The 23,931-nt window shown below is 47.2% G+C and overlaps 1 protein-coding gene across 1 annotated transcript; it reads right to left on the bottom strand.

Annotated features, from left to right (window-relative positions):
• Positions 1–3,510: 3,510 nt before the first annotated feature.
• LOC143981390 (gastrula zinc finger protein XlCGF66.1-like) lies at positions 3,511–23,700 on the bottom strand. Its single transcript, XM_077479206.1, has 7 exons — positions 23,647–23,700; positions 21,607–21,735; positions 21,199–21,333; positions 20,985–21,108; positions 20,771–20,868; positions 20,524–20,665; positions 3,511–13,453 (listed from the first exon to the last, which is right to left on the bottom strand). Exons 2-7 carry the CDS (start codon positions 21,700–21,702, stop codon positions 12,627–12,629), a joined length of 1,422 nt encoding a protein of 473 aa, XP_077335332.1. The 5' UTR covers positions 21,703–21,735; positions 23,647–23,700; the 3' UTR covers positions 3,511–12,626.
• Between the last annotated feature and the right edge of the window lie 231 nt (positions 23,701–23,931).

Genomic DNA, 23,931 nt, shown 5'->3' with positions numbered 1-23,931 from the left:
TCCCTGGTCAGAGAGAATCTCCTTAGGGAACCCCACTCTAGTAAATATCTTAACCGGGGCATCAGCTACTGTCTCTGCTTCAATGTTGGATATAGCTACTGCCTCTGGGTAATGGGTGGCGTAGTCCACCACGGTGAGAATATACTTCTTCCTGGATAGACTAGGCCTGGCCAATAGACCCACAATGTCAACGGCTATGCTGTAAAAGTGCTCCCCAATAATAGGCATGGACACAAGTCTGGCCTTAGGGTGGTCCCCCCACTTACCTACCCATTGACATGTGTCACATGTTTTGCAGTACTGTCGCACATCCTGGTTAAAATTGGGCCAGAAGAAATTCTGAATAATTCTATGGGCTGTGCGATAGGACCCTAGATGTGCTGCTAGTGGTACACCATGCCCGATTCACAGAATCTCCAGCTGGTATTTCTTAGGTACCACCAGCTGTTGTTTCTGCGAAGGGGCTTTATTTCTTGGGGATGGCTTAGGGATCCTATACAGTCTATCCCCCACCCATTCATAAAGTTCCCCATCTATTCCCCTTTCCTGAGTATCTGCCTTAGCCCTATACTTGTGTAAGGACAGGTCCTCCCAGGTTTCCCTCCCGAATGCCTCTGGGGTATCCCAGCCTAGGCAAGCCTGATCTAAGGTACATGTCTGAGAATTTAGTCTTACCTGGGTCTCAGCAGCAAGCGGACTGGTTCCAACAGTACGGGTCTGGGCACAGATAGTCACTGGGTTGGCTTCAGCGGGGCCCATCAGGGCGTAATCAGAAACAAGGGGGGTCAAATAATTCCCCAGTAGTGCATCCACTGGCAAATCTTTCATCACCCCCACATTCACGTGTCCCGAACCAACCCCCCAATCCAGGTGAACATGGGCAACGGGTAGCCGGAAAACGGTGCCTCCTGCTACCCTTACAGCTACAGTGTCTCCTCTGTATTGGCTCTCTGGAATGAGGTTCTTCTGTAGTAGGGTCATGGTGGCACCAGTATCACGTAGGTCATTGGCTACCTTTCCATTAACCCGGACAGTCTGCCTGTGTTACTGCCTGTTGTCCTGGTTAGCTGCTTGTACTGGATCAGCCTCCTGCAGGATGCCCCAATGTTCTTCCTCCTCAATGCAGTGAGCCGCAGGCATGGATGTGCGGGGATTCCCCCTGCTGGCTTTCTCCATGACTGGGACTGCCTGGCTGGATTCAACAGACAATCTGTCTTTTTGTGCCCTAGCTGTTTACACCCGAAACACCTGATGGGTTGGGAGTAGGGATGAGCCGAACACCCCCCGGTTCGGTTCGCACCAGAACTTTCGAACGGACCCCAAATTCGTACGAATGTTAGAACCCCATTGAAATCTATGGGACTCGAACGTTCAAAATTAAAAGTGCTAATTTTAACTGCTAATATGCAAGATACTGTCCTAAAAAAGGTTTGGGGACCTGGCTCCTGCCCCAGGGGACATGGGTCAATGCCTAAAATGTTTTTAAAAATGGCCGTTTTGGCAGGAGCACTGATTTTAATGACGATTAAAGTGAAAAAAAAAGTGAAATATTCCTTTAAATATCGTGCCTGGGGGTGTCTATAGTATGCCTGTGAAGTGCCACATGTTTCCTGTGTTTAGAACAGTCCCTGCACAAAATGACATTTAACGGAAATAACGTCATTTAAAACTGCTTGCGGTTTTAATGTTATATCTGGTTCCTGCAATATGGTTGAAAATCATTGAGAAAAATGGCATGGGTAGCCCTCCCTGCCCATTACCAGCCCCTTTGGGTCTTGTACGGATATTAAGGGGAACCCCGTACCCATATTAAAAAAAGGAAATACGTGTGGCCCCCAGGCCCTATATACTCAGAACAGCAGTATACAGGCGGTGCAAACAAGACAGGGACTGTGTAGGTTTGTTGTGTTAAGTAGAATCTGTTTGTAATTTTCAACTGGTACATTTTTAAAGTGTAGCTCCAGTCAAAAAATCTATTTTTAAGCTTTTTGGAAAACATAGGAAAGAGTTATCACCCCTGTATAATTTGTTTTGCCGTCCATCTTTTTTCATCTCACTTGCTGTTGTCTCCTTCCGTTTGCAAGTAGGAGATGTTTGTAAGTTGGATGTTTCAAAGTAGGGGCCTGCCCTATATTCTCTGCAGAAATGGCGGAACAAGGTGTTGATTTTGCCACAACATTGTAAGCCCTCAAAGTGACTCTTGGTGGGCGCTGGAGCGCCCTGCTGTGAACGATTATATCAAGAATTGTAATTACATGCCATTGTTGTCTATTTAAAAAGAGCAAGATAGCTAGCTATATAAGTGGATATAGTGGTGTATACTGGGTTCAGAGCACGCAGACAGCACGCACAATCTCCTACAACTGACTGCAAGCTCTATCAAAAAAGAGCAAGATAGTTAGCTATATAGGTGGATTTAGTGGTGTATACTGGGTTCAGAGCACGCAGACAGCACGCACAATCTCCTACAACTGACTGCAAGCTCTATTTAAAGCGAGCAAGATAGCTAGCTATATAAGTGGATATAGCGGTGTATGCTGGGTTCAGAGCACACAGACAGCATGCACAATCTCCTACAACTGACTGCAAGCTCTATTTAAAAAGAGCAAGATAGTTAGCTATGTAGGTGGATATAGCAGTATATACTGGGTTCAGAGCATGCAGACAGCACGCACAATCTCCTACAACTGACTGCAAGCTCTATTAAAAAAGAGCAAGATAGTTAGCTATATAGGTGGATATAGCGGTGTATACTGGGTTCAGAGCACGCAGACAACAACCACTACAGAAGAGCAAGAATGCAAAATCGCGTTGAAGGTACACGGAACACCCACTAACTCCTACAGACGCCAACACACTACACAAGGCCGCCACGCTGGTGGCCTTATATAGTGTGGGGCGTGTACTACACAGCCTGAGCTTTGATTGGCCGCAGGCATCCTGCCTGTGGCCAATCATGGCTCTCCTCGCTGCTGGCGCTGTGATTGGCCAAGCATGCGGGGTCACAGTGCATGCTTGGCCAATCATGAGCCAGAAATGCACTGCGACCCAAACGTTTGGAATTCACCGAACGGGCGAACAGCCGATGTTTGAGTCGAACGTATTTGTTCGAGTCGAACACGAAGCTCATACCTTTTTGTGAGTAGTCCTGGGAGTTGAACATGGGCTGCTGAGAATAAGTGGCCGCTGGAGGTGGTGCTGTAGGACGGTATGACTATGGTTGGTAGGAACCAGCTGGCGGGGTGCCACTCATCGATAATCCACCCGAGCTGTTGTCTTGACCACAGGGTTATCCAGTTTGCGGGTGTCAGTGTATTCGTCTGCCTAGGCGAGATGCTTCAGGCAAGGTGAAAGGTTTTCGGTCCTGGACCCACTCTCTGACTTCTGGGGACAGCTTGTCAAAGAAGTGCTCCAGCAGGAACATCTGTGAAATGGATAAGAACTACAAACTAGTTTGAGATTATCTGCTGCTATTTCCAATTAAAAAGTATTCTCTGAGACGTGTTCAGCTCGGCTACTTCTAACTTCTGATTTATTCGTGGGTGCGGTGTTAATATTTTATACAAAAAGATACGTCATTGCTATGTCAGTCTAATTGGTACATCTTATTGGTTAAAATACAAGAGAAATGGAGAAACTTGATGCTTGAAGTTCAGTTGAAGCTTGTTCTCTTATCTCAAATGCATTCTTCTAACGTGTGGGATGTAGGGTACAGGCACCATTTTAAACTTCCGAACAGAGAGCCAATCTGTATACTACATAATAAGTAAGGAGCATAGAAACATGTATACACATAAGCAAATAGACATTTTTCTGATTATCATTATGTACATTAGATTCCTTCACAGTCCACCCTAAAATGGATATTTTCTTCTGTCCCTCATCTAAAGGTCCTCCTCACCTGGCCCATTCTCCTCAGCAACTCTTTTTAAGCTGTATATAGAGTTAGGCAGCAACTAGTTCACTACCCCCCTTGATACAGCTGGAGAAGGGCAATCAGGTGCTATCTATCCCTATAACCCTATAGGATTGTGAGATTATGGACAGGGAGTGACTGTAGAGGAGTGAAGGGTTTGTCATCCTCCATCATAAGAGGGTCATCTTCTTCTTGGTGGAGAAATGTAGGTGGGCTGTTGTCTACAGCCTTGCTCATTAACTTCTTTACGAAAGGTAGAATACAACATACAATCAGGGCTAAAAAAACAGGATTATTAATACTGTTACCCCTATCTGGGCAAGCACTTTTTGCCACCCACTCATCCAGCTAAAATATTTATCCCATGGGTCTGTAATAACGGAGTTCTTTTTCAACTGACAAATCGTCTAATTTCTTTATAGCTAAAGTTACTTTACCATTTGGGCCAGTATTATCAGGAATGTAGGTGCAACAGGTTCCCGTTTTTTCTATCATTTTACAGACACCTCCTTTCTCAGCTAACACCATGTCTAAGGCCATCCGGTTCTGGAATGTCATGTAGGAAGTGGGGGCTAACTGGTCAGCAATTCCCTGGAGGGCATCTTTAGTGTAATTCACGAATCTTTGTTGGTTATAGTTTATGTAATTGATCCAATCTACATTCTTGTTCACAGTTATTATGGGGATCAAAGACTCAAAACCAGCTTTTACCTGATCCCTGGCTTTGAATTCATCAGGGACCCCCCTTGGAACTCCTATAACATCTATGTACACATGAGGGTCAAAGCTTCCGGAGAGAACTGCTCACTTCCTCCTCTGACTGTGTGCTGGGTCAGTGTATGTATCAGCAGTATCTTCTGCTAGGATATGGAGGGGCATAATGACCTTTGCAAGGGCACTTTTACCGGTCCAGATACCCTCTAATCTGGTCCTATATTCCAACCCACTGTCCCTCCCAGGAACCACAGTTCTGGCCCCAGTAACTGTCCGTAAAACACACATATATATCATTACCATCAGGGATGTCACTGTACCAATGGCATTACCATGAAAGTGTCAAACGGACAAGGTACTATGTCACAGTAATCAAAGGTAAAGGTGGTCACATGTGTACCTGAAGAGTTATACCCAAAATGTAATTATATTATCTTTTTTTTGTGATGGCCACCTCTTGGGCCTCCCCCCTAGACCAAACAGAAAAAGGATATGCAGCATGGTCATCATAAAGTGGGCGGGATCTTGCCCTCGGGGGTTGGAGCTTTCTTGCAGTGGGAAGCGTGTATTCAGGTGTTCTTCCCGGCCAATTCAACGGAGGTGGCTGTGGTCAGCAAAACTTGGAATGAACCATCATATCTGGGTTGAAGAGAATGTTTTCTCACAAATGTATTTACCAGCCCCCAATCTCCAGGCAGTAGTTGGTGTGTTCCTGTATCTAATTCAGGATCTGGAATGGAAGAAAACACCTGGACATGCATTTGGGTTAATTCTCGTAATAATGCGGTTACATAATTAGTCAACAAATCAGATTGCAACTGTAACTGTTGGGGAAAGTAACAGCCAAGTCTGGGGGCTGAACCAAACAACATTTCATAAGAGGATAGGGCATGTTTCCCCTGGGGTGTGTGTCTGACACTGAACAGGGCAATGGGCAAACTGTCTGGCCGACTCATGTTAGTCTTTTGGGCCATCTTTAACATCCTATTTTTCTAGTGTCCCTTTCATCCTTTCTACCTTCCCACTACTTTTAGGGTGGTAAGGAGTGTGTAGAGCCAACTGAACCCCCAGTGCTGCCCAAATCTCTTTTGTAAGGGTTGCTGTGAAGCCTGGGCCTGATCGCTCTCTATCACCTCTGGGACCTCAAATCTACATACTATCTCACTCAGTAGTTCCTTAGCTGTGGTCCTGGCAGTCATGTCCACATCCACTAGGGCGTATTCAAATCTGTCACTCCCTTGGCATTTGGGAGTGATCAATTTGTATCCTCTGGAAGAGGTATAGAGCTTTTGGCAGGCGCTTCTTCTGTGCCTTTTCTGTACGTTCTGGGTTACATTTGTCGCAGATAGTGTTGTTGGTCAATGGAGTAACTCATAAGTAACTCATAAGTTCATAAGAGTCTTTGTCAAGTGGGCAGCTTCATTTGCCCATTGCACCATGGCTGGGTACATACTCCTGGGTAGACAAGGCTTCTTGTTGCACTCGAATAGTCCATCTCTGAGAGTTCCACCTCTCCGTTTCCAGCTTTCCTTCTCATCCGGACTTGCTGCTTCCTGTAATTATTTCAGATAAACTCTGTCTACCAGCAGAGTCTGTAGGATAAGAATGGAGTGGTCTTCTTCTACCACCCTGCTGTCCACTTCCCGTGAACCACTGGCTGTCTGTTTGGCAGCTGAATCGGCTAGATTGCCTCAAGCTTCCTTCGAGTTGAGTTTGTCTTGTGCTTTACTTTTAGAATAGTCACTTTGGTTGGGAAAAGCAGGGCGTCCATCAAGTCCTTGATGGCTGAGCTATGTTTCACAGGTGTTCCTTCAGATGTCAGGAACCCTCTGTCCTTCCAGATAACACCAAAATCATGGGCAACGCTGAAAGCATATCTTGAGTCCGTATGAATGTTGGCTCTTTCCCTCTGCCAATTTACATGCTGTAACAAATACTTGCAGCTCTGTCACCTGTGCAGACATCACCGGTGGTAAGGTTTCAGCTTGGAGAACCGAGTTTTCAGTGGTGACCTGGATCCTGCAGGGGAGATGCGTGGTTTCCAGCCGCATTAGTTTGATGCAGTCATGGGGTGACAAGTCAAGACTCGACTCCTCCTCTTTTCCTCCCTCGAGAAGTGAAAGAAGGGTGATAGGTTTCAGTGTTTGGCAACGTAATAGAATAATGCTGTCTAGAAGGTAGGAACACAGGAGACTCAAGTGTCTGGCAGTGGACAGATGTTTCGGCTGGATCTTGGTGGAGTATGGGAGCAATGTCATGGAGAGCAAGCAGAACGAGTCCGAGGACCAAGCCCGAAGTTTTGTCAAACAAGGCTTGTGCAGTAAAGACAGCTCGCAGACACGATGGGCCTCCTCTTGCTATCGCATCCAGCCGACAGGAGTAATATCCTATAGGGCATAGGCAGATGCCGTGTGATTGGGTGAGTACACCTGTAGCATGTCCCAGATGTTCGGATACAAAGGGCTTGAATATTTTGTCGTAGTCTGGGAGCCTCTAGCGCCAGAGATGGTGTGCTTGAGGGCCTCAAAGTTGGATATTGCTTCAGGAGACATCTGGAAGGGGTCTGATTTCAGGGCGTCATACAAAGGTTGCATCAGTAGGGAGAGTTCTGGAATCCATGCTCTGCAATAGGAAATTAGTCCAAGGAAGGAATGAAGGGGCTTCTGGCCTTGTGGCAGTGGGATGTCAGAGATTGCTTTCACCCTGTCTTCAGTGAGGTGTCTTGTCCCATGGGACAAGACAGTGTCCAAGAAAAATTACAAATGTTGAGCACCACTGCAATTTGGGCTTTGAGGCTTTGCAACCCTGTTTGGCAAGATAGCACAACTGGCTTTCTGAGGTGACTTCAACAGTGGGTAAGTCAGCTGCACAGTGGAGAAGGTCATCAACATATTGGAGGAGAATCACTTCCAGGTGATCCTCTTGTTATGTGTCAAGGGTGATAGCCATAGCGTTTGCAAACTAGCTTGGAGAGTTCTGTGCCCCTTCTGGCATAACTGTTTAGGTATGTTGTTGTTGTTTTCGTGGGTGAATGCAAAAGGTACCAGCAGGAGGGGTGAGGGTGGACACTGAAGAGAGAGTTTGCATGGTCCACCACTGTGAGGTACTTTGCAGTCAGGGACACCCCCGCAAGTAGCTGGTTCTTTTCTTCCTAGAGAACAGAGGTGTGTTGCATGGAGGTGCGCATGGTATCAGGGCTCCATATGACACGAGGGCCTTGACATGCTTCAAAATAGCTGCAGATTGAGCCAACTTTAGGGGGAGGTATTCTGGTTTCCGGGGCAATGATGTGCCCTCTTTGAACTTGACTGAAACTGGTGGCACCTTTAAGTGACAGTTGTCTTCCGGTCCTGTGGATCATAGGCACGCAGGGATTCTGTCAAGTACTTCCTGCGGTATTGAATTTGGAGTTATTGCTCCATGAAGTGTCATCAGGAGAGGCAGAGAATACAAAGCAGATGACTCTTCCAAGGATAGGGGAGTATGTAACTTCACCCCCCCTTCAGGTGTGAAAATGATTGACGCCTGTAGTCTGGACAGCACATCAGCTCCTAGTAGATTCAAGGGACAAGTAGAGGACACCACAAATCTGGCAAGCAAATCAGGAAATGTCCCCACTTGGCATGGCACCCCATCCACTCCCACGCAGGAAACATCAATAGTGGAAAGGAAAGAGTTATCAGGCAGGTCCTCAGCCCTCAACACACTCCTGGCTGCACTCATGTCAATGAGAAAAGTGGTAGGTTTTCCTTGTATAGGTAACGTGACCTTTGCCAGGGGTCCCCCAGTTTCATTTGAGGACACTGTCATAAGGGGTGACATGGGTTTGCCCATTTCCTAGCGTTAGTTGGGGCGTGGTGGTGGAGGTTCATGTCCACGTTGCCCTTCACGGGGATTCCTGTCTTGTCTCGGATGTCTTGGGGCTCTGCATACTCTTCTGATGTGACCCCGCTTCCCACAGTTGTAACAGATGGTCTTTTCCCTGGTATTGGGCAGTGGTGGTGGACGAGTGTAGGCAGGATCTTCGTCTTGTGTTAGCATGAGGGGCGTCGTTTTTTTCCCCTTTTGGTTTTCTATCCCTCTGGCCACCAACAGTAAATCGGGCATTTTCATTGAGCAAAAGCAGATGATAACATGTGTGTGTGTGTCTGTTCATAGAGGGAGAAGCTCAGATCATCAAAGGCCTGTATGAGTCTAACATAATACTTCTCCACAGACTCCCCTTTATCTTGGGCAATATCTTGGATTATGGTGGTCTGATCTGCCAATTTCTCCTTTGCCCAGTCGCGGAGTTGTTCATAGAACTCCAAGCCTGAGGTGTAAGAAGTGGCACTTGCCAGGCAGGCATCATTGAAGGCTGTCTGCATGACCGGCCAAAAGACATGTCCTGCTGTAATTTAGCATAGGCTGATCAAGTCTCTCCAGGCAGCTGAGTAAGCTTCTTGTATCTGCACTATCCTGCGGTAGAAGGGCATTGGCTGCTTCTCTGGGTCAGGCAGACTTGTCACTAAGGTTGCTGCTTGTGATGGGGTAAAAGCGACATACATCACCGGTGCCCCTTCTAGTAACCGAGACTGGTGTTGGGGCAGGGGCTGAGAATGGGCACTGTTTCTTATGGTTGTCAGCATACGTTTGAGATCCTCCCGGAACTGAGTCTGGAGCTGGATCGGGGGTTAAATCAGCAGGTGGCCTTGCTGCCTGTTGTTGGCCTTCCCATTCGGACGCTTCTTCATCATTAACATATCCGGCCTGTGAAGGTAGTGCTTCCATATTAGGGAAGACAGGTGTGTGGTAGGAACCATCCTGGTTTAAAACAGGAAGAACTTGGTATAGGCCATGGCTGGGCCTACTGGGTGTACCAAGATGCTTGGGCTGGAGTTTTGAGAAGGGAGTGGGTGTAAGGCGGATGGCAGGGTTGTCCCTCTCCTCCTTTGTTCCAGTTTTAGTATATGGGGGCGGTACAGCCACATTATCAATTCTGTGATACACATACATAGTACAATTTGCATCTTTCTTGATTTCCTCTTCTATCCAACCCTCTTTGCAATGCCCTTGCCGTCCTGTACCATGCTTCTGCCACATCCAATAACCTGTTATCACACAGAGTGCCCCTTTGTTCTCTTATCAGCACACGCCATTCTTCTGCTTCTTGCAACATCTTCTCTCCTCTTCACAATATCACATGCTAGCATTCCCTTCTCTCTCTCTGTCTCTCTTTCAGCGGACGGCTTAAGAGGAGAATACAGGCAACTAATGGGTTAATACTCCTCTGGCTGCTGTCTTATCAAAGAATTCCTAGGGTGGGGGCTCGCATCCCTGTGAGAGATCTGTCTCCTCGCACACTCCTGACTGTTCTATCTCTTCGAGGGTCAAAACTAGCACGTCAGAGGTGGTGTGGAGCAGTGGCTTATGGCCCAACTGAATCTTCAGGTAGCCACCTTCTCCTCAACCCTCCTCGTGTATGGCAAACAGTAATCGACAAATACACTCAGTACAGGACATGACACCTGACATTCTTTGAACTGCAAAGATAGCTCTCTGGAAAAGCTCACCTGAGTTACAAGACTGCCAAATTCCAGCTAGCCTTCGTTCAGTCTGCCCAATTTCCGCAGCTGAGATTAACCCTCAAGGAAAGCTCACCCGAGAAGAACATTTATAGACGTTTGCAAGACTGCCACTTCCGCAAGCCTTCTTTCAAACTGTCCTAATTCACAGCTTGAGATTAACCCTCAGAGGTCCTACACAGCCAACCTCGAGTAACCCTGTCTATAAACGCCTGCAGAATTCCACCCCACCACTAGAGGTAGAATCTAGGGGTGAGGATGGACACACGCCTGCAGCTGCACTTTCAGTCTGCTAAATTTGCAGTCCTTCAGAATGACAGACACTGAACAGATAATAGTCAGCAGAAAACCATTAGCAGGTTCGTTAAAACAGCTCCAGGCGAGAAATAAGTTACCTGCCTCTTTGAACAATCGAAAGGAGCCAACAAGACAAAATCAACCAGCCCAACCAGAGAAGTCGTACAAATGGTAAGGATAAATATGCTTACTGTACTGTTAGGGCTGTGCGTTTAACCCCCTTCTCTGATCTGGCCAGCTGTTCAGTCCTGGAATGCGGTCTCCCTTCGATTGTGGCCTGAAGCCCCACACTCGGGCGCCAGTTGAAATGGATAAGAACTACAAATTAGTTCTTGGTTATCTGCTGCTATTCCTAATTAAAAAGTATAAATGTGCATGCACATTAGAAGTAAACACTCTCTCAGACACGTTCAGCTCAGGCTACTTCTAACTTCTCCTCTATTGGTGGTCGGTGTTAATATTTTATACAGAAAGATACGTCATTGCTATGTCAGTCTAATAGGTACATCTCATTGGTTACAATACAAGAGAAATGAAGAAACTTGATGCTTGAAGTTTGGTTGAAGCTGGTTCCCTTATCTCAAATGCATTCTTCTAACGCGGGGAATGTAGGGTATAGACGCCATCTTTAACTCCGAATGGAAAGTCAATCTGTATATTACATACTAAGTAAGGAGCATAGGAACATGTATACACATAAGCAAATAGACATTTTCTGATTATCATTATGTACATTAGATTCCTTAACAAAATAAATAATCCATAAATGTCACCAGCATACAAGTTCCCAAACCAGGAGGCTCAGGATATGGTGGGTTTCCATGGATATGGTTCTCAACATGTTTTGCGGTCTTTATACCGCTTCGCCAGGGGAAAAAAATCGGCAAGTAATTATTACGCACTATATATCAAAACAATTGAATTACATATATAAAACATTACATTCAATGGAAGAAATTAAACAAGGAGGAATAAAGCGAAGGGAGATGTTGCTTCCCCAGTACACAAAGCCTCAGCCGAGGTCAGAGCACCACCAAGGTCCCCCCCCACGACGGCTGCGGGGGACGTGCAATCAATGGACGTGTATCTATATTAATTGGTTAATAAAGATGGAATAAGAATAATATACAATCCAGCAACTTCCATAGAAAAGATGAGGAGAAAAAGGGAAAGAAAAACAGAGGGGGAGGGGTTTGGGGGTTTAGAGAGAAAGGGGGAAAGGAAAGGGAGGAAGAGAAAAAGGAGGGAGGAGAGAGGGAAAGGGAGGAGGAAGGAAAGCAAAGGGTCTGGTATATATTTTGGGGGACTCTATACAGTTTTTCATTCTTTCTGTTGGATGGGCTACAGAAAATGTGACATTTTACAAAGGAAAAATTAGTTGGTTTAAATTTACAGAAAATTACATTTTATTGCCGGATTCTTTTTTTAAGCAGCACACAGACCCTCCAAAGACCCCCAAATACACAGAAGAACTTTAGGGGGTCTGTGTGCTGCTTTGGTAACATTTCCTTTATAAATGTCAGAACAACTGCACTCTTTTCTAATAAAATGTTTTTAGAATTACAAAGAAATGACCTGATAGCGGGAGGAATGAGTGCGACATGCAGGTAGGTTAATTGGCTTGTCCAAAATTGGCCCCATTATATGAATGGGGACCTTGGATTGTGGCTCCTTGAGGGTAGGGACCGATGTGAGTGTGCAATGTACAGGGATAGGGACAATTGTAGACACTCAGGTTGAATTGGATGGACTGGTTCAACCTTGCTAACTATGTAACTATATAACAACATTCATTTAACTATATTTTTTTAAATATTTACAAAAGCTACAAAATGGATGCGAGGTAATGACTTTTATTTTTCTCCTGCTATCAATGGCCGACACGGTACAACACTTCATCCATGTCTTTGGTGATCTCTGATCTCCTTCTCAAATGTTTCTTCCATGATGAAGATCAGCCATGGAGTATATCTGAGATGTATTTCAGGGTGTGCTTCTTCCCCACATGAGAGCTGTGATGTCCAGCAACATTCATATAGAAGACATTTCCCGCACTCAAGGCACTAATACACCTCGAGGGTTGTGTGGGACCCCTGATGTACAGGAAGACAGGACTTCACTGAGGAACAATTCCCTCACTCAGGACAGGAATACGGCTTCTCCCCCGTGTGAGATCTCTGATGTGTGTAAAGACTGGACTTCTCTGTAAAACATTTCCCGCACTCCGGACAGGAATACGGCTTCTCCCCCGTGTGAGATCTCTGATGTCTGGAAAGATCGGACTTCTGTGAAAAACATTTCCCACACTCAGGACAGGAATACGGCTTCTCCCCCGTGTGAGACAACTGATGTCTGGAAAGATTGGACTTCATTGAAAAACATTTCCCACACTCAGGACAGAAATGCGGCTTCTCCCCTGTGTGACATCTCTGATGTTTGTAAAGATTGGACTTCATTGAAAAACATTTCCCGCACTCAGGACAGGAATGCGGCTTCTCCCCCGTGTGAGATCTCTGATGTGTGGAAAGATGGGACTTCACTGAAAAACATTTCCCACACTCAGGACAGGAATACGGCTTCTCCCCCGTGTGAGATCTCTGATGTTTGGAAAGACTGGACTTCACTGAAAAACATTTCCCACACTCAGGACAGGAATACGGCTTCTCTCCCGTGTGAGATGTTTTATGCCTATGAAGATAAGATTTATAACGGAAACACTTCCCGCACTCAGTACAGGAAAAGCTCTTCTCTGTTGGAAGGACGGGACCGTCCCGCATAGTCTGAGGTTCCTCAGGATAAGAGGAATACGATGGCCCATCTACACTGTGTGGTGCCGGATGGACATTTGAGGTAGTCGGGTTTTCTCCTGGACTATACTGTGTGATGTCCTCATCTTCTACTTTACAGTCTGGAGACAAAGTGAGACAATCCTCTGAGGTTTTCCTCATCTCCCGTCCATCTACTAAAATAGAAATACAAAGATTATTACTAGAAATGAGCTGATTGGTTCCCCTAAACCAGGACTCCGCCCACATCAGGCAGCTTTGTCTCTGAGGATCTTACAATTCCCCCCTCAAGGTAACTAGTAAATGGGTCCTCTGATCTCCTACCAGATCATTTCTTTATTCATGGACCTTAGTCAGAGAGTGAGGAAACAACGAGAACTGTCTTCTATAGGAGTGACAGTGATGAGGGGATTGTAGGACGAGTGTTCTGCTTCTCGTTATTGAATTCTTGTATAACACAGACAGTCAGACAGCTTAACAATAATTCAGAAGTCAAGAAACGTGAGACATCAGATCTGTATCTATTCTTTTTTCCAAATAACTTTGTAAAACTACAACATGAGCATAAAAAACATATGTGTCAGTACATTACAACATTATACAGCAGCCTCACTCTATCAGTGAAAGAACTCACAGACAATTCCACCATTACTCCAGGAATAGTTAAGATCTCTACTGCATGCAGTCTGCTTGGATCAAGGACCAATCATGAAATGAAGGAAATACAGTTCCAGGTTAAAGGTTATTACCTTTCACTGTGAAGAAAATATCACTTCCTGTCAAGCTGTGGCAAAATAATAACTAACTCTGACCACTAGATGGCAGCAATGTGAAACTAACATTGCAGTATAATCAGTAACAGCACATAGCACATATTACTATGATAAATATGGGCAGAACAACGAGTGTCCCCTCCCCTTCTATCACTCATTGCCATCTTCCCAACACAAGAAGTCCTGACCTTCCTTATTTAGTCCATGATTTAGTCATGAATAACAGCAGGGCTGAGCCCCACCAGAGGTCAGAGAGTGAGGATGGGGGAACAACCAAGATGAAGACTGGACTGATCCTGAAGACCCCCATTATTGGGTTATTGACTCCTCCCTCATTATCACTTTCTGTTTAAGGTTCCAAAGTTTGAGGATGTTATCACATTATTATCACCATGTAAAAGTCTGTGCTCCAATCACATCATCCGATATAAAATGTCCAGCTGGTAGGAAATGGGTGTAACAGGACTATGTAATGTATAACTTATTATATAGGATAGAACAGTTAGGATTTTATAGTATCAGAATGATGTAATGTACACTATAGAGTATATAGTGCAGGGGCCAGGAGTATGTAATGTTCAATATAGAGTATATAGTGCAGGGGTCAGGAGTATGTAATGTACAATATAAATTATATAGTGCAGGGGCCAGGAGTATGTAATGTACAATATAGAGTATATAGTGCAGGGGCCAGGAGTATGTAATGTACAATATAGAGTATATAGTGTAAGGTGGCCCTCAAATAATTTTTCACTCGCCTACTCGCATTTTGCGAGTGGAAAATGATGGCTGCCTCTGAGGAGGGGGGCGAGCAACACCAGCAGGCGGAGGTTGAACAGGAGCTATTGTACTAGCCAGGGGAAGAGAGGAGAGGAAGAGTCAAGCTGGCCTATCATCAGCGAGTGGGGATTGCCCAATTTAACAGCTTTCTTTGGAATTGCTGGGTTCCCAGCGCCGCTCACCATCACACAGTCCTGCCTCCTTGCCCAGCGCCGCTCACCATCACACAGTCCCACCTCCTCGCCCAGCACCACTCACATCACAAAGTCCCCAACTCCTCACTACTCCCCGTCACATACATCCCGCCTCCTCACCCAGCACCGCTCACATCACACAGTCCCCACCTCCTCACTACTCCCCGTCACATACAGTCCGCCTCCTTGCCCAACACCGCTCACATCACACAGTCCCCACCTCCTCACTACTCCCCGTCACATACAGTCTGCCTCCTCGCCCAACACCGCTCATGTCTTTTTTTTTTTTTTTAATTCTTTATTTCTTTGCAAAGATACAAAACATAAGTTGTTAATAATAATTACATATACAAAATATTTTCTGGTAGCCACATGTTCCATTAAACAACATCAATAAGAAAACAACATAATGTATTCCTGCCATTTTTATAAACAAAACAATATCAATACGATATCAATACAATATCAATTCCCCATAGCGGTCCTCTTCCTTCTCCCTTAAAAAGGGGGAAAACAAAAAAAAGGGGGGGGGAGAGGGGAACAAAGAGAGGATAGGGAAGAGGGAGAGAAGGGGAGGAAACCGACCCCACCCACCAAAGGGGAGGGTTCACATCACTCGACCAGTTAGTCTAATCCTCGGCCTCCTCTCCAATCAACCTCTTCCCCTCCTCCCACTGTAAAAATATTTCCCATGGGGCCCAGACTTGCACTATAGATTCCTTTTCCTCCGGAGGCATATGGATCAAATTCTCCATGATCCCAATTTTCCTTACTTTGTTTAACCATTGCGAAATTCGCGGTGCTCCTGTTTCCTTCCAGAAAGTGGTGATGCAGCTTTTAGCTGCATTCACCAGATGACATAGCATTGAATTCTTGTATCTCTCTAATGGGATATGTGTACATTGTAATAGAAAAAAGGCCGGGTCTTCCTCAAGATAATATTCAGTAAACAGTTGAGAGATTTTCCGAACCTCTTCCCAAAACTGTCTAATTACTGAGCAATACCAAAAGATATGGGCAATAGTGCCTCTCTCCTTACCGCACCTCCAACATCTGTCCGATGACTCTGGAAAGAAAGTACGCATTCGTGATGGAGTATAATACCAACGCATTAATACTTTCTAATTTAATTCCTGTATATTGACACATCTAGATGATTTAAAAGTCAAATGTATTATTTTCTGACGTTGGGCCGGGGTAAAGGTTTGTCCGAGATCTCTTTCCCATTTATCTAAACTCATTATATCAATATCCTCCAGAGGAGAAATCAATAAGGCATATATCTTAGAAATAATATGAGAGAGGGACTCCTTCTCCTCACAATATCCTTCAAACTTAGTAAGTGGCCAGTCAAAATCCTCAGTCGATCCCAAGGTATCCAAGAAATGTTTAACCTGCCAAAGGGGTAATTCATATTGTCCTCCTGATTGCATTAACATTTCTATTGATGGCCATTTTTTAGACCTCAAGAAATGTGAAGCCTGAAAACATCCCTTCTCTCTTAAGTTTCTAAATACTCCTATTTCCAGGCCGGGCAGGAAATGTGGATTCCCAAGAATGGGAAATAAAGGAGATTTTGCTGTTGAAATTCTGGGGATACGTACGGCTTTAGCTCCCATCTGGAGCGTAGGTCCTATTAAAGGATGGGATCTTAATATAGGTGGTATAGCCGTGCCGCACCACATAGCTCTATCTAAAGCAATGGGGCTTACTTGTTGTTCCATAGCGACCCACCTTTTACTGTCTCTATGTCGGCACCAGTCCACAATTCTACCAAGCTGAGTAGCCTGGTAGTATTTGTATAAATCCGGTGCTGCAATTCCACCCGCCTCTTTAGGCAGTGTTAACAGCTTCCTGTTAATCCTAGGACGCTTGCTTGCCCATATAAACTTTATAAAAATTGTTCGGATTTTACTAAAAAAGGCAAGTGGAATCCGGATCGGTAACGCCTGGAACAAATAGAGAAACTTAGGGACTATGTTCATTTTCAAGATATTGCTTCTCCCAAACCAGGAGTGTGAGGATTTACTCCATTCATTCAACGTTATGCTGATTTCCCTTAATAAGGGTGGGAAATTCAATGCGTATGCTTCTATTAAGTTAGGTGGAATCTGTATCCCTAGATATTTCAGCGCTGTAGCTGTCCATTTAAACTTGAAATTGTCCCTGGAGGACAATAGCACCGCTCATGTCACACAGTCCCGCCTCCTCACTACTCACCATCACATACAGCCCGCCTCTTCGCCCAGCACCACTCATGTCACACAGTCCCGCCTCCTCACTACTCACCGTCACATACAGCCCGCCTCCTCGCCCAGCACCGATCATGTCACACAGTCCCGCCTCCTCACTACTCACCGTCACATACAGCCCACCTCTTCGCCCAGCACCGCTCATGTCACACAGTCCCGCCTCCTCACTACTCACCATCACATACAGCCCGCCTCTTCGTCCAGCACCGCTCATGTCACACAGTCCCGCCTCCTCACTACTCACCGTCTCATACAGCCCGCCGCCTCGCCCAGCACCACTCATGTCACACAGTCCCGCCTCCTCACTACTCACCGTCACATACAGCCCGCCGCCTCGCCCAGCACCGTTCATGTCACACAGTCCCGCCTCCTCACTGCTCACTGTCACATACAGCCCGCCTCCTCGCCCAGCACAGATCATGTCACACAGTACCGCCTCCTCACTACTCACCATCACATACATCCCGCCTCCTCGCCCAGCACCGATCATGTCACACAGTCCCGCCTCCACACTACTCACCGTCACATACAGCCCGCCGCCTCGCCCAGCACCACTCATGTCACACAGTCCCGCCTCCTCACTACTCACCGTCACATACAGCCCGCCGCCTCGCCCAGCACCGTTCATGTCACACAGTCCCGCCTCCTCACTGCTCACTGTCACATACAGCCCGCCTCCTCGCCCAGCACAGATCATGTCACACAGTACCGCCTCCTCACTACTCACCATCACATACATCCCGCCTCCTCGCCCAGCACCGATCATGTCACACAGTCCCGCCTCCTCACTACTCACCGTCACATACAGCCCGCCTCTTCGCCCAGCACCACTCATGTCACACAGTCCCGCCTCCTCACTACTCACCGTCACATACAGCCCGCCTCTTCGCCCAGCACCACTCATGTCACACAGTCCCGCCTCCTCACTGCTCACCGTCACATACAGCCTGCCTCCTCGCCCAGCACCGCTCATGTCACACAGTACTGCCTCCACACTACTCACCGTCACATACAGCCCGCCTCTTCGCCCAGCACCACTCATGTCACACAGTCCCGCCTCCTCACTACTCACCGTCACATACAGCCCGCCTCTTCGCCCAGCACCGCTCATGTCACACAGTCCCGCCTCCTCACTACTCACCATCACATACAGCCCGCCTCTTCGCCCAGCACCACTCATGTCACACAGTCCCGCCTCCTCACTACTCACCGTCACATACAGCCCGCCTCTTCGCCCAGCACCACTCATGTCACACAGTCCCGCCTCCTCACTGCTCACCGTCACATACAGCCTGCCTCCTCGCCCAGCACCGCTCATGTCACACAGTACTGCCTCCACACTACTCACCGTCACATACAGCCCGCCTCTTCGCCCAGCACCACTCATGTCACACAGTCCCGCCTCCTCACTACTCACCGTCACATACAGCCCGCCTCTTCGCCCAGCACCGCTCATGTCACACAGTCCCGCCTCCTCACTACTCACCGTCACATACAGCCCGCCTCTTCGCCCAGCACCGCTCATGTCACACAGTCCCGCCTCCTCACTACTCACCATCACATACAGCCCGCCTCTTCGCCCAGCACCGCTCATGTCACACAGTCCCGCCTCCTCACTACTCACCGTCACATACAGCCCGCCTCCTCGCCCAGCACCACTCACGTCACACAGTCCTGCTTCCTCACTGCTCACCGTCACATACAGCCCGCCTCCTCGCCCAGCACCGCTCATGTCACACAGTACTGCCTCCACACTACTCACCGTCACATACAGCCTGCCTCCTCGCCCAGCACCACTCACGTCACACAGTCTTGCTTCCTCACTACTCACCGTCACATACAGCCCGCCTCCTCGCCCAGCACCACTCATGTCACACAGTCCCGCCTCCTCACTACTCACCGTCACATACAGCCCGCCTCCTCGCCCAGCACCGCTCATGTCACACAGTCCCGCCTCCTCACTGCTCACTGTCACATACAGCCCGCCTCCTCGCCCAGCACCACTCACGTCACACAGTCCTGCCTCCTCACTAATCACCGTCACATACATCCCGCCTCCTCGCCCAGCACCGATCATGTCACACAGTCCCGCCTCCTCACTACTCACCGTCACATACAGCCCGCCTCCTCGCCCAGCACCGCTCATGTCACACAGTCCCGCCTCCTCACTGCTCACTGTCACATACAGCCCGCCTCCTCGCCCAGCACCGATCATGTCACACAGTACCGTCTCCTCGTCCGGCATATTTGATAGACAGAACATCGGTCCATAGCCAGGAGGCACCGGGTGAATAGGTGGGACTGTGTGATGTGAGCGGCAAGGAGGCAGGACTGTGTGATGGTGAGCGGCACCAGGAACCCAACAATTCAAATGAAAGCTGTTACAGCGGGAAATCCCCGCTCTCTGATGATCAGCCAGCTTGACCCTTCCTCTGCACAGGTGAGACTGTATCGAGGGGCACTGGTCTCACTGCATTGAGGGGCACTGATAAAGTTGTTGTTAACATTTATTTTTGTAACTTAATTCTGCATAAAACATTTCCGTGTAATTTCATGAGATAATTCATAAAGGTGTGTTTAGGGGTGGAGTCTGGTTGGGTTGGGTGGAGCAACTGGTGGCGAGTAACCCTTAAGGCCCGGCTAGTAGCTCAGGACTTTTGAGCCCTGGTGTAAGGGTCAGGAGTATGTAATGTAGAATATAAAGTATACCGTGTAAGGGTCAGGACTCATAATATTGGTATTCAGTAATCAGTGGAAGATGAAATGATTACATGAGACAAGTTGCAGAGGTCCCACACCGCTGCCTCCCATCTCCTGAGACTGCACTCAGTGACTTGGGTCTGAGACTATACAGACATATCCCTCCACCCGGCACAGCCAGCAGACAACACAACAAGTAATCCTGGGGGGATTGTTCTGTCAGAGATCTTGTCATACCCGGGTATGGGGCAGAAGACCCAAATCACATACCCCAGGTGCCTAGATATAGTAACATCTATGGTGAAAATGAACATTTTGCTGCCAGCTGATCCCCAGAATCTCCATAAATCCAGTCTAGATACATAAATTGTGTCGGCAGCACAGAGAAGGAAGATTATCGGAGAGAAATCCAGGAATACAGGACAGGGAACACAGCTCAGGAAAGTGACCAGGGGATTACAGGCTGATATCACCCAGCCCCCGCCCTACTCTGGACCAATCAGTGAGCAGTATGGGTGGAGGAATGTATTTAGTGTTAATGACCTACCTGTGCTGATCTCTGTAGGAGTGTCCTCCTCTATAAATGTCCCTGTTATTCCATCCTCCTCCATAGACTGCTGATCATCCCTCACATACCTCTCTTCTTCTTCTGATTTCACCTCAAATTCTATATCCATTGGATCTCCACTCTAAACCAAGAAAATGAGAGAGAATATCATCTGTAAGATAGAAGATTTATTATTGTGACATCACATAGAAAATCCAACTGTGTTTTATAAGCTCCATTCCATTACCTTGCAATATTGAGGGATGGTGTGACCTTCCTGTGTGGAATCCCGGGAATACAGAGGACGGGGACATCTCTCTGGTGGGTTCCCATTACTGGATCCATCTGTAGGAAACACACACACTGACTGAATACATTGTTTCTATGTGTTTATCAGATGATGGGGGATCTAGGTGGAGCCTCCATACTGCTCTCTCCTTTACAATAAAGTCTCCTCTTACCCGGTGATGTGAGGGGCGGCTGATTGTCCATCATGACGTCCTTGTAGAGATCCTTGTGTCCTTCTAAATACTCCCACTCCTCCATTGAGAAATAGACAGTGACATCCTGACACCTTATAGGAACCTGACACACACACAATGATACAGTCACCATCCAGACACATCCCTTGTCTGTTACTGGATAATGTCCCAGAATTCCCAGAATCCTCCTCACCTCTCCTGTCAGCAGCTCCATCATCTTCTTGGTGACTTCTAGAATCTTCTCCATGTTGTGTCTCTCAGGTTTTAGGGAGTCACATGGAGGCACTGTGATGGTCATATGATCACCTGACTTCACAAGAGGAAATCTCTGTATTGAGGAACCAATAGGAATATCATGTTAGAATCCCAGAATCCTCCTCTCCTCTTCGGTCAGGTCTGTGTTTTATTAATAGAGATAAGAGTGATGTCATGTGACCTCCCAGAATCCTCCTCACCTCTCCGATCAGGTCTGTGTTTTATTAATAGAGATAAGAGTGATGTCATGTGACCTCCCAGAATCCTCCTCACCTCTCTGGTCAGGTCTGTGTTTTATTAATAGAGATAAGAGTGATGTCATGTGACCTCCCAGAATCCTCCTCACCTCTCCGGTCAGCAGGTAGATGATCTCCAGGGTGAGGTTTAGTATCTTCTCAGTCATGTGACTCCGGTCCTCCTCCATCCTCATTGGTGCCGTCATTTGATCTATACAGGTCTCCTTGTAGACGGATAACTTTGGGAAATGAAAGTAAGAATTATTTGGATGATGTTGGTCACACAATAATATGATGTGGATGTGAGGGGGGTAATAGGAGGTTTGCTGGACATTAAAGAACTACTCCCCCCATGGGAACTCATTAAGTCTGGACTGTTTAGCGTCTGATTATGTTTTTTTGGCTCCTGGGACCCTCTTGTCCTCCTGGATCAGAAATTCCCTTTTCTATGTTGGGTTTGTTTGGTTTCTGGATTGGTTTTGATTTTTTTTTAAATCTGCAGACAAGGAATGATAAATATGATCCTTCCTTTGACCTGTTTGCTCTGAGGCAGTGCTGTGAGGACATCATGATGTCCAGGAAGGAGAACTTGCTGACTTTTGGTCGGAGTTGTCGGCTAATCAGGATAATTGCCAGAACTCCGGCTGCAAGGCTCCAATCTCCGGCAGCCTGCTGACTGATCGGAGTGATGTCACTCTCTGGAGTTAGAGAAGGGATCGGATTGGATAGCAGGAGGATGCTGCTAGTGGTTCAATAGTAACTCAGTGTGTATAGGAGGAGGACAACAGGGGGAGGGGTTTGCTCTCTTATTCTTGGTCTATTGTGTGAAACATTTTTTTCTGGAACATTTTTTTTTTTTAAAGAATAATCTTTTATCGGATCTTAGATATAACAATTGTACAATTTCTGGAACATTTTTCTTGATCAGTGATATGATGAGGTGAAGGCGTCCTTCATTTGTTGGCAGGAGTTCTTTAAGAAAGTCAGAAAAGTAAGTGCAGGTGGGGTGGGGAAACCATCAGAAACCATCAGAGACCAAAAGCCTCTATGAACCCTGAAGCCCCCTCTTACCTCAGATTTGCAGCTTGACTACCCCCTTCAGAGGCCCCGCAGCCCTTCAGCCCCACTATCCTCTCAGAGTTGTTCAGTCATATTACTTCCTAAGAAGCCCCAAAGTCCTTCAGCTACACTTCCTCCTCGGGGTCCCAGAGTCCTTCAGATGAAGTAAACGCTCAGAGGCTCCCAGAGTCCTTTAGTGCCACTACCACCTCAGAGACCCCTCAGAACTCAGAACGATTGGCAGAACTATTACGGTTGCAAAGGTCATACCTGCAATAATGGTGTTCTGCTAACAAGCGGGAGTGGGGGGGATCACTGAGACAGCAGGAAAGGGTCTTGCTGCCGGAGTGAAGGGTCCCAGGATCAGGGGAGGCTCCCCTGGTGATCGCCAATTAGTATTGCTGAGAACAGAGTTTGTAGCACAGTCAGCCTTCGCAGAGCCCCCTTGCTGTGTCTGATCTGCTCCCAACAGGGGCACAGCGCCCCCCAACATCAGCCAACTCCTCCCCCACTCCTCCTCCCCCGACACAAGCTCCAAGTTCTCCATACTGGGTGGACGCTGTGCCGGCTCTGAGGGACCCATCACTGATGACAGCTGCAGCACCCAGAGCCTGGTGAGTGTCTGTATCCAGGGGTCCTTGGTGTGTGTGGGGCCCTTGAGATTTGTGGGGTAGGAGCAGGATCAGCGCTCTGCACATCTCCTCTCCTACCTCTACCAGCAGCTCTCTGGAGTTTCTGTCAAGCTCTTTGCCCCCCCCCATATCTCCACCAGTCCACCTCAACACCTATGTGCCCCTTCCAGGGCTGCCCATATTATTGCCCCTTCATCTGTCCCACCCATTCCTATCCATCCTCCTCATCTCATCTCTCTGCCACCCCTGCCCATAACCCCCTCTGACTGGCACCCCAGTACAGATCCCCTCCCCCCATTCATGCCCCTCATCTCAGCCTTTGTCATCTCTTGGGAATCTCAGTGGCTGCAATGTGCCATGTTTGGGGCCACCAAGAACAAAGAGTCTTGCTGAGCGCTGCTGGACGTGATCGGCGGAGGTGAGCCCGGTGTGTGTAAATAGAAAATAAGATCTTATTACCTCCTCTGCTGTTACTTCCAGTAATGTCTTCTCTTCCCTGCTACATTTCAGATTACTTCCTGTCTATAACTGACATCACTTCCTGTCTGCATTCACAATTACTTCCTGCCTGTATTTGACATAACTTCCTGTCTTTATTTCAGATTACTTCCTGTCTGCATTCCCTAGAAACTTCCTGTCTGGCTATGAGTGAGATCACCACCTTGTGGAGATCATCAGAACTGCAGCCCCAAGAAATGTCTCATAGTAACCACTCCTGTAAAATATGTTACAGAGCTACCAGAG

The sequence above is a fragment of the Lithobates pipiens genome, unplaced genomic scaffold, assembly GCF_037356315.1.
Source record: "Lithobates pipiens isolate NorthernLeopardFrog02 unplaced genomic scaffold, aLitPip1_a1.2 Scaffold_145, whole genome shotgun sequence".
NCBI classification, from domain to species: domain Eukaryota; kingdom Metazoa; phylum Chordata; class Amphibia; order Anura; family Ranidae; genus Lithobates; species Lithobates pipiens.
Note: the sequence above shows the minus strand (reverse complement) of the source record. Positions and strands in the feature narration are given on the sequence as shown.